Genomic DNA, 9,860 nt, shown 5'->3' with positions numbered 1-9,860 from the left:
TGAAAATATGATATTGTATTATGTTATATTTTACCGCTTCATCGATAAATTAACAGCCAAGTGGAATATTATCGTCTAATTTCTGTAATTAAGTTTCTCTTTATCTACTTTTTAGGACTTCTGATGATGTTTTTTTTTGGTCGTATTTCACGCAGAAATATCGGAAACTTCTCAAGGATTCGCAAAACTTTCACGCTGCGTTCGAACGCTGCCAGTTAAAGGAAACGTTGCTCGTTCGTTTTAAACGGCCGACGTTTCGACCGCGTTCCCGTACGGGAGAGATACGTGTCCGACTCTTCCCTCCTTTCTGCCCGTCAGGTATCGAATGTACAGGAAAAGTCAGACGACGGGCTTCCCTTCTTTAATCACCATCTTCTCTGCTCCCAACTACCTGGACGTGTACAATAACAAAGGTAAGAGAAGGGAAGGCAAGGGTGGAAACCATGGCAACAGGTTGGAAGCCTTGAGTCCTTGGCAACAGGAGACAAAAAAAAAAGAAGCTCTTCACGAAGTACAGATGTTGATGTATGTGTGTGTGTGTGTGTGTGTGTGTGTGTGTGTGTGTGTGTCCGTCTCTCTCTCTCTCTCTCTCTCTCTCTCTCTCTCTCGTCCTCAGCCGCGGTGCTGAAATATGAGAATAACGTGATGAACATCCGGCAGTTTAACTGCTCCCCTCACCCCTACTGGCTGCCCAACTTCATGGACGTCTTCACCTGGTCGCTGCCCTTCGTTGGAGAGAAAGGTCAGACGTGTGTGTGTGTGTGTGTGTGTGCGCGTACAAACACGCCTCTACTGGAGCTTACAGCATGTAACTGTCAAAATAATGTAACTGCTGCACGACCAGAGCCGCCGGATCCGAGTTTACTGCTAAAGTCGCGTGTCTTGAGTTTGTGTCACATGACCCGATACCCGCTGCTCTGCACACGTGTTTCCATAGTGACGGAGATGCTGGTGAACGTGTTGAACATCTGCTCCGACGACGAGCTGATGTCCGAAGGGGACGACACGTGTGAGGGTAGGAGGGTCTCTCATTACTACCTCATTTTCTTTCGCGGGTGTGTTTGCAACTCTCACTCTAAATGTCAGACTGTTCCTGAACACATCGCTGAGAGTTTCAGAGACCGCCCCCCCCCCCTGCTGATAGTGATAATCCTTCTGTAATGAAATGAATGGAAATCAATCCTCCGGATAGACACGCCCCCTAACTACTGTCAGTCAAACACAGACGCGCACACCCCAAACTCCTGTCAAACAGGTAGACACGCCCCCAAACTACTATCAGTCAAACACAGATAGACACGCCCCCAAACTAATATCAGTCAAACACATAGACACGCCCCCAAACTAATATCAGTCAAACACAGATAGACACGCCCCCAAACTACTATCAGTCAAACAGATAGACACGCCCCCAAACTACTATCAGTTAAACACAGATAGACACGCCCCCAAACTACTATCAGTCAAACACAGATAGACACGCCCCCAAACTACTATCAGTCAAACACATAGACACGCCCCCAAACTACGATCAGTCAAACACAGGTAGACACGCCCCCAAACTACTGTCGATCAAACACAGGTAGGCACCCCCTCCCTCCCCTGCCCTCCTACCCTGCCCACTCGCTGTCAGACATGGATAGAAACGCCCTTCTAGCTGCTGTCAGTCAAACACAGACACACCCCCAAAACAACTGTCAGTCAAACACAGATAGACACGCCCCCTGGCTGCTGTCAAACAGATAGACACCCCCCCCCACACACACACACACTTGCTGTCAAACACAGATCGACACGCATTATGTCCTTTCAATAATACAAAAAAAAAATGTTTTAAACACATCATGTTGGCATAATCTTTGACTTTAAGAAGTGAAGACTACACTTTTAAAAGTTAAACCTGTGTCTCAGTTATGTCGTTTTATTCTGAATAAACCAGCCGCTCGCTGTAGTCTCCATCACACGTCCCAGAAAGATGTGTTTCTGGACAGATGTTCGTCCAAATACCTCCAACACTCAGTCAAAGAAAGAAAAAAAAAGGAAAAACCACAAACGAAGAATGACGTGTTGCCATGGTGACCTGCAGTGGGTGTTCAACACTGTGTGTGTGTGTGTGTGTGTGTGTTAGTAACAGCCTCACGAAAACGCCTTCTCACCCGCTGTTCGTTCTGGTCGTTAAATTGAAGCAGATGATCGGTTCAATGATTCGGAGGCAGTCGGGTGAAAACACCTCTGAAGCTCTCAGATCGGAGACTCAAACACACAACTGATTTGTTTTGAGCCGTCCAGCTCGTGATTCTGCCGAGCTAGCGGATTTAATTCGGACAATAATCTGCACTCGTGCGCCGACGGACCTTTTTAACGTCCGTTTTGAAAGCGCGTCAAAGACTGCCACAACATGTTTGTGATATTGGCCAAGAGGAGGGCAGGTACTGTAACCGTGGCGACGGCAAAGCTAAGCTACAGGACAAGACGACCCCCGGCTGTCCTCTCGGTGCGACCGCCGTCTCTTTGTGTTTTGACAGACGATATCAGACGAGGTTGTTTTGTTTAAGTTTTTGTTTCTGGAGGTCGACCTTGGCTCCTCCCACCTGATGACATCACACTGGGCGTAAAAGACCGCTATAACGTATCGGGGCCACATTAGGACAAAAATAAAAAAAACAATTTTTGCTCTCAAAAATGAAGTTTAAAATTATATTTCCAGATTAGAGTCGGAAATTGCATTTGTGTCCCAAATTACTAAAACACAAATTAATCACATCTGTCCTGTTAATTTTTTTTTATAATTTCATTCTTAGGCACAAATCACTGACATGTTGGCATTTATTGATGTTTTACTCCATTTGTTTGTGCAGATTTATTAATTTAGATCCACAATTTCTCTTTCTATTTGTCTGCTTGTTACTCATTTGTGCACATTATTGATTCGTGTCCCACAGTGAAGACATTTTTACACACAAAACATGAATTTGTTTGCAAAAGTTGATCATTTCCTGAGCTCCAATGTCCCATTTATACGTGGAAATTAGGATGAAATGTACCAGACGTGCTCATTTGTAATGCACGCGTAGCTAAATGGCATCCAGAGGTTATTTGTTTTGTAACTTCAGATGTGTGAAACGGAGCGAGAGCCTCCGCTGACGTCGATGAACCGAACAGCTGTTCTTCACTTCCCGTCTTTTTGTTTTTGCTCCTGAGGTGGAACTCCAGCTGTCAGAAAGGAGGTGATCCGGAATAAGATCCGAGCCATTGGAAAGATGGCGCGCGTCTTCTCCGTGCTCAGGTGGGTTTTCTTTTTTTTTTTATGTCTCCCGACGCTCTGGTTTTAAACCGTTTGGTTCCTTCAGGTTTGCGGAACGATTCATAATCGTACTAAAACACGCGTCGAATAAACGAGGTTATCGGCGTGTTTCAGACGCTTCCATCCTTCTTTTTTTTTCCAGCCTTTGCTCCACTTTGGTTTAAGGCTAATGACTTTTTTTTTTTTTTTTTTGTCTTGATTTACATGTCCTCCTTTTAATCGTGTGGAAGTGTGTCAGAAGAATTTGTCCCAAAATGCTGAATGTTCCCTTTCACAAAACCGTCTTTGAGTTACTTTTAAGGCCCAGAAAAGCATCACGTTAATCCGCAGTCATTTACACCTTCACAAACGCGTCGCTTCTTTTACCTTTATAGCTTTTATTTTGAAGGGCGATCCTAGCCTGAAACGGGGGGAAGCAGCAGCAGCGCACATCCAGGATGAAAGATGAAACAAAAAACACAGACGTGCGTTCAGGATCTAATTATCAGCCTGACGACACGCGCGCGTTTTCAGAATCGGCTTCAGTCAAACATCAGAAATGTTTTTTTTAAGAGATTTAAAAAAAAAAAAAAAAAAAAAAAGTTCTCCAACCGTGACGCTGCTTCTTTTTTAAAATTTTTTTTTAAGGAACACCAGCAGTGTTTTTTTTTTTTTCTTTTGTCCTCCGTTGTTGGGGGCGTCAACACCTGTAACCGGAGTACACCTGCTTATTACATCACCACAAGGGAAGCGGCGTTTTCTTTTCGTCGTTTCTTCTTCTTCCTGCAGATTTAGTTCTAGGAAACGATTAAACGCAGCACAGGTCCCACGCCGAGACAACATTTTTAGGTTTGAAACTGTCTCGAGGTCTTTTTCGAAAAGCTCTCTTTTAATTTGAATCCGGACTGACGGCTAAAAACCGAGAGAAAACGGTGTTGTTGTTTTTTTTACATACATAAACATGTTCTTTTTTTTCTTTTCTTTTTCCTGCAACTTATACAGTCAAATTCAAAAAAAAAATTTCCAACCGTTTTTTTCTTCTTTCTTTTTTCTTCAATTTTTACAGCTGTATAGATATATTCATAGACAATTCAACAAAATATAATTAAAGCAAACGGAAAACGAAATTTCTCTCCACCTTCAATATTGGTACTTGGAATAGAAAAAAGATCAAACTCAGAGAACGATTACAAACGAGAATCCAAATGTAAAACAAACAACAACAAAACAAAAGAGGGGAAATATGACCCCCCCCCCCCACCACCACTCCATCCCCTCCCGAGTGTGAGAGTTCAGAAGACAGTGATGCGGGTATAATTCACACATCTCCGTTGTGTTTGTATAAAAGTGGCAGGGCTCCATCTTTTATTAAATATTTCTTTTTGTTGGATTCTTCAGGAAAAGTGTTATTTGTTCCATCTGGTGAATTTCCAAACTTTTTTTTTTTTTTTTTTTTTTTTTTTTTTAAATCCCTCTGATTGGTTCGGGTGTGTGTGTGTGTGTGTGTGTGTGTGTGTGTGTGTGTGTGTGTGTGTGTGTGTGTGTGTGTGTGTGTGTTGACAGAGAGGAGAACGAGAGCGTGCTGCAGCTGAAGGGTCTGACCCCGACCGGGACGCTGCCCGTGGGAGTTTTGTCCGGAGGTCGGCGAACTCTGCAAAGCGGTGAGTGTGTAAAATCCCAACCCACCAGAGTCCAGCTAAAAAAAACGGGGGAAAAAACAACACACACACACACACTAACCGTTCCACTCAAATCTGGACCCGTTCCCGGGATCTTACCGTACGTGCTGAAATACTTTCTCCAGACCTCACCGACGCTGTCGCAACAGCTTTTATGTCCGCCGTTTACGGGACAGATTCTTATTGTTTTTTGGGTTTTTTTTTTGTTGGAAGTTGGAGGAAAGACTCGCAACGGAACGCATTTTTATTTATGGCGCTACGGTAAATTCCGAAACGGAAAACCGAATCGGAAAGCGAGTTTTGCAATAATTTCCAATCTCCTAATAAACACATCTGGATTTTTTTTTTTTTTTTTTTTTTTTTGTAAATTTGTGCCGCGAGCTATTTTCCTGCGAACAAAGTCCTTCCAGGTTTACAAGCGTGTTTGAGTAAAACCGGGTCGGGTCGTTAATAAGCGGGCGTTTTAAAACCGTTGGTTGGTGTATATTTTTCTGCTTCCAGTCTTTATGCTACACTTCCTGCGGGAGCCTTTGTGGCAGTTCCTGCGGGAGTTCCTCTTGGAGTACTCGCAGGAATTCCTACCAGACTTCTTTCAGGAGTTCCTGCAGGAGTTCACGTGGGAGTTCCTGCAGAGATTTCAAACGAGTCCTTGCGGGAATTTTTGCGGGAATTCCTGCGGTTGTTTTTACCGGAATTTTTGTGAGAGTTCCTGCAACGACAAAAAAAACAAAAACAAAAAAATCCTCCCAGAGTTCTTGCGGGAGTTCCCGTCGCCGCTCCTGTTTTGAGTTGCTCTCGACGGCCCCTCGTTATTCCCGATGACGATTATAGCTGTGACCTCGGACTCTGATGTCAGGGTGGAGGGTGGGAGGGGAATGTATGTGGGAGGGCGGGGTAGGGGGGGGGGGTGTTGTATGATGATTGCCTTCATGTTAACAGGACTGACTGATTGCAGAGATAACGTGACTGACTGAATGCGTTGATATATAACGTTCCCACTCTCTCTCCATTGGTTTTGGGCATGGCACTTCTACTCACGCTTACACAGCCACCGTAGAGGCAGAAGAGGCACGAGGTACGCAACCGTTCCTATCTCATCTCCGTCTGTCTGTCTGTCTGTCTGTCTGTCTGTCTGTCTGTCTGTCTGTCTGTCTCTGTGTGTGAGTATGCGTGTGCGTGCGCGTGTGTGTGTGTGTGTCTGGAAGCTTCTCTGTGCACGTTGAAACTGAGGCCGTGATGGTTAAAGGACAGTTTCAGGTCCTCCAGAGTCTGAATAATTATTATTTTTTATATTTTTTTCATATCAATATTTCCATCATTCCCATGTTATGTTTTGTATTTCTAGTCTGGGGTGCAACAGTTACGGTCGGTTCGTCTTCAGTGCAGCACAGTCGGCTAAAGATGTGCATTAAACATTTGTTTTGGTCTTTTATTTTGAAAAAAAAAAAAAAAAAAAAAATTAATGTTTAGAATTCTGCTTCCTGTCGGTTAAAAACTCTCGGACATGGTAAAGTCCAGCAGAGCGGTTAAGAGCTGCACAGAGTACCGCTGCCCGTCTGTCTGCATCGCTTTTTATGTTTGTAATATTTAAAAAAAAAAAAAAAATGTTTGACAGTGATAACAGTGAAATGCCCCTTTAATGAAAGTCTGTTTCCTTGTCTTCATGCCGTCCTTGTCCTGTTTGCAAGTAAGTTTTCTCTCCCAAGTTCTCCTCCTGCTGATTTCTGTCTTTAACGGGATCAGAACTTTACTTTTTTTTTTTTTTTTTTTAAATGTTTGTGCCTTAAACTTTAAGGAATACATCAGAAATAAGATCAGACAGGAGTTTAAGGTTCAGGAGCAGTTCTTTAAGTCCGGTGTAAAATAGACACGGTTTGTTGTGACGGTGATTATTTCTGGATTAGGAACCAGAGCAGAGCAGGAAATATCAAAACCGCCTGATCCTGTAGATCAAAGTCCCGTCGAGAAGCACCTGTTCATAGAACTGTATCTGTCAGGTCTCTCAGGTGTTTCAGATGTTTCAGATGTTTCAGGTGTTTCAGATGTTTCAGGTGTTTCAGCTCTCTCAGGTGTTTCAGGTCTCTCAGGTGTTTCAGGTCTCTCAGGTGTTTCAGATGTTTCAGGTGTTTCAGCTCTCTCGGGTGTTTCAGGTCTCTCAGGTGTTTCAGGTCTCTCAGGTGTTTCAGGTCTCTCAGGTGTTTCAGATGTTTCAGGTGTTTCAGCTCTCTCGGGTGTTTCAGGTCTCTCAGGTGTTTCAGCTCTCTCAGGTGTTTCAGGTCTCTCAGGTGTTTCGGGTCTCAGGTGTTTCAGATGTTTCAGGTGTTTCAGCTCTCTCGGGTGTTTCAGGTCTCTCAGGTGTTTCAGGTCTCAGGTGTTTCAGATGTTTCAGGTGTTTCAGCTCTCTCGGGTGTTTCAGGTCTCAGGTGTTTCCGATGTTTCAGGTGTTTCAGCTCTCTCGGGTGTTTCAGGTCTCTCAGGTGTTTCAGGTCTCGGGTGTTTCAGGTCTCTCAGGTGTTTCAGGTGTTCTCTCGGGTGATCTTTTTTTGTTGTTGTTGTTGTTGTTGTTTTTTCTTCTGCTCTGTAACAATCTGTCTCCCCCCCCCCCTCCCCCTACGCCCCTCCCGCAGCCATTCAAGGCTTCAACCCGCAGCACAAGATCCAGAGCTTCGAGGAGGCGCGAGGTCTGGACCGCATCAACGAGAGGATGCCCCCCCGCCGCGACAGCAAGCAGCAGGAGGCCGCCCCCTCCCTCAACAACCTGCCAGCCAGCACCGGACCGCCCGACAAGAACGGCACCAACGCTCAGGCCTAGACAACCCCGCTCCCTTCCCTCTCCCTCCCCCCTTAGTCCTCCTTTTAAGAGCAGGAGGTCGAGGCAGTTCAGTCCGAGCGACTCTCACCGCGCTTAATTTATTTTATCATCTATTAAATATCATAGTTTCAGACTGAACGGGAGAAAATCTCACGCGACCCGCGACTCTGACTCGGCCGACGAGTCGAGTCAAGTCGGGTTTTTTTGTTTTTTTTCGTTTGTTTTTTTGTTTGTTTTTTTTTTTCCCAAGAGAGGAGGCTGCCGGTACTCGAGACCACACCGTTGTGTCAGCGTTATTTCTTTTTTGTTTGTTTGTTTTTTGTTTTTTTCTTGTTGTTTTGGTCGCGGGAGGAAGTGACGCTCATTCAAACGCTGTGTTCGTGCCCACACACACACACACGCACACTCGCACACACATGCCCCAACACACGCATACACACACACACACACACACACACACACACACACACACACACACACACACACACACACACACACACACACACACACACACAGAGAAATCAAGACATCCATCCTTTCTTATGCCAACGATAGTGTGAGTGAGCTCCGCGGAGCGAGTATTGACATTTATATTATATATGTATATTTTAATTGTTCCCTCTTTTCAATGTGATGTTTATTTTGGTTTTTGGTTTTTTTTTTTTCCCGTTTTTTTACAACACATAGACTTTAGGCTTAAGTATCTGGGTTGGGGGTGGTGGGTGGGGCGGTGGGGCTGCAGAGACAGGAACATTAAAGGGTTATTCTGCTTTATTCAGCTTCAAATCTTTGACGCGGAACATTATTATAGTTATCATTTAAAAATGAAAAAAAAAAAAAAAAAAAAAAAACATAACTCAAGGTCCACTTGCGTGTTTTCTTTTTCTCTCTACGTTCAGCAACTCGGTGGTTGAAAGCTCCTGAAAAGTCCCATTAAGTGGCGCTTTTAAATCAAGATTTTATTATGAATCTTCTTCTCACCAAATTGTTTTCTTTATCGGTTCAATAGGGCAAAAACGGCGAGTCGAGACTGGAAACAAACCGACAAACATCTGCACCCCGACGGTCACGCGACGGCGGCGGGTTTTTGTTCGCAGAGTTTCAGTTAAAGATTCTCGACGGCCGGCGTGTCGCAAAGTGTGAGTCTCTTCCCCCGAATATATTTAATAAATATAATACTATTCAGAGAAAGTCATAATATTAGTTTAATAAATCTTAATATTTGTTAGTAATTAGAAGTGGTGAATTAGTTCAGATGCGCCGTTTTTTTTTTTTTGTCAAATAAATGTTTATTACAACCCTGCAGCTCCAACCTGAAAATAAGATGAGCAGCAAAAGATATTAAAACGTGTAAATGAAGTGTCCAAAAATATGCCTGAAAAATATCTGAAGAAAATCCTAAATTAAATGTTCAAATAAAATTTTTTTAAAAATCGCTGGTAAATTTATCAAATAAATTATATTTACATAGTAGTTGATTGAAAGCTTAAGAAGGAAAATTCACTTTAAAAGTTAGAGGACGAGGCTGCGACAGTTTGAAGCTGCCGGAGAAAAAGTAGGAGCTCGTTTCAGCTTTAATTATTTCACGGGTAAAATCAGCGACCGCATTAAAATGATCACACGACCTCTCGCGGGGGGCCTCGACCTGCACGTTGGGAACCGGCAGTCGACGTCTTATTAGCGTCGCTGATTAAAAACCAACGGAACTGAAACCAAAGTTAAAATAAAGTGGAATAATCCTTTAAATATATATAAAAAATATGTGTGGCGGGAGAGCAGGTGTGTTTCGGGTGTGTTTCAGGTGTGATGAGGACCTGGGTGGGTTTGATTTGCTGGTCTGTTGATTTATTTCGGTGGGGGGGCGGGTGGAGTGCGCTTGGGCCTCATTTCTCAGAACATATCTCAGAATGTACAGAGAAGGTTTAAAAGAGAAAAAAATCGAAACCTTTTTTTTTTTTCTTTACAGCTGAATTTGAAAAAAAAAAAAAAAAAAAAAAAGAAATACAACTTTTGTGGAGTTCATGTATTGCGAGGCCTCTCATTTATGTAGATGTTTCACTCCATTCAAATAAAAAACAGAAAAGAT

At 43.5% G+C, this 9,860-nt stretch overlaps 1 protein-coding gene across 4 annotated transcripts in view; it reads left to right on the top strand.

The window, feature by feature from the left end:
- The window catches only part of ppp3ccb (protein phosphatase 3, catalytic subunit, gamma isozyme, b), a 22,580-nt gene extending 12,720 nt beyond the window's left edge, over positions 1 to 9,860 (top strand). Inside the window, exons 8-14 of one of the 4 annotated variants that reach the window (XM_069167138.1) lie at positions 319 to 413; positions 617 to 742; positions 938 to 1,015; positions 3,214 to 3,286; positions 4,847 to 4,944; positions 6,011 to 6,037; positions 7,590 to 9,860. In XM_069167138.1, coding sequence (XP_069023239.1) covers positions 319 to 413; positions 617 to 742; positions 938 to 1,015; positions 3,214 to 3,286; positions 4,847 to 4,944; positions 6,011 to 6,037; positions 7,590 to 7,774 — 682 coding nt within the window. In that variant the 3' untranslated portion in view covers positions 7,775 to 9,860. Of the gene's footprint in view, positions 1 to 318; positions 414 to 616; positions 743 to 937; positions 1,016 to 3,201; positions 3,287 to 4,846; positions 4,945 to 6,010; positions 6,038 to 7,589 lie in introns of all 4 variants that reach the window. The other 3 variants (XM_069167129.1, XM_069167120.1, XM_069167146.1) reach the window with 3 other exon arrangements.

This window comes from Embiotoca jacksoni, unplaced genomic scaffold (assembly GCF_022577435.1).
Source record: "Embiotoca jacksoni isolate LCO1_2020_lvr unplaced genomic scaffold, fEmbJac1.0.p SCAF_10, whole genome shotgun sequence".
Lineage (NCBI taxonomy): Eukaryota > Metazoa > Chordata > Actinopteri > Embiotocidae > Embiotoca > Embiotoca jacksoni.
Note: the sequence above shows the minus strand (reverse complement) of the source record. Positions and strands in the feature narration are given on the sequence as shown.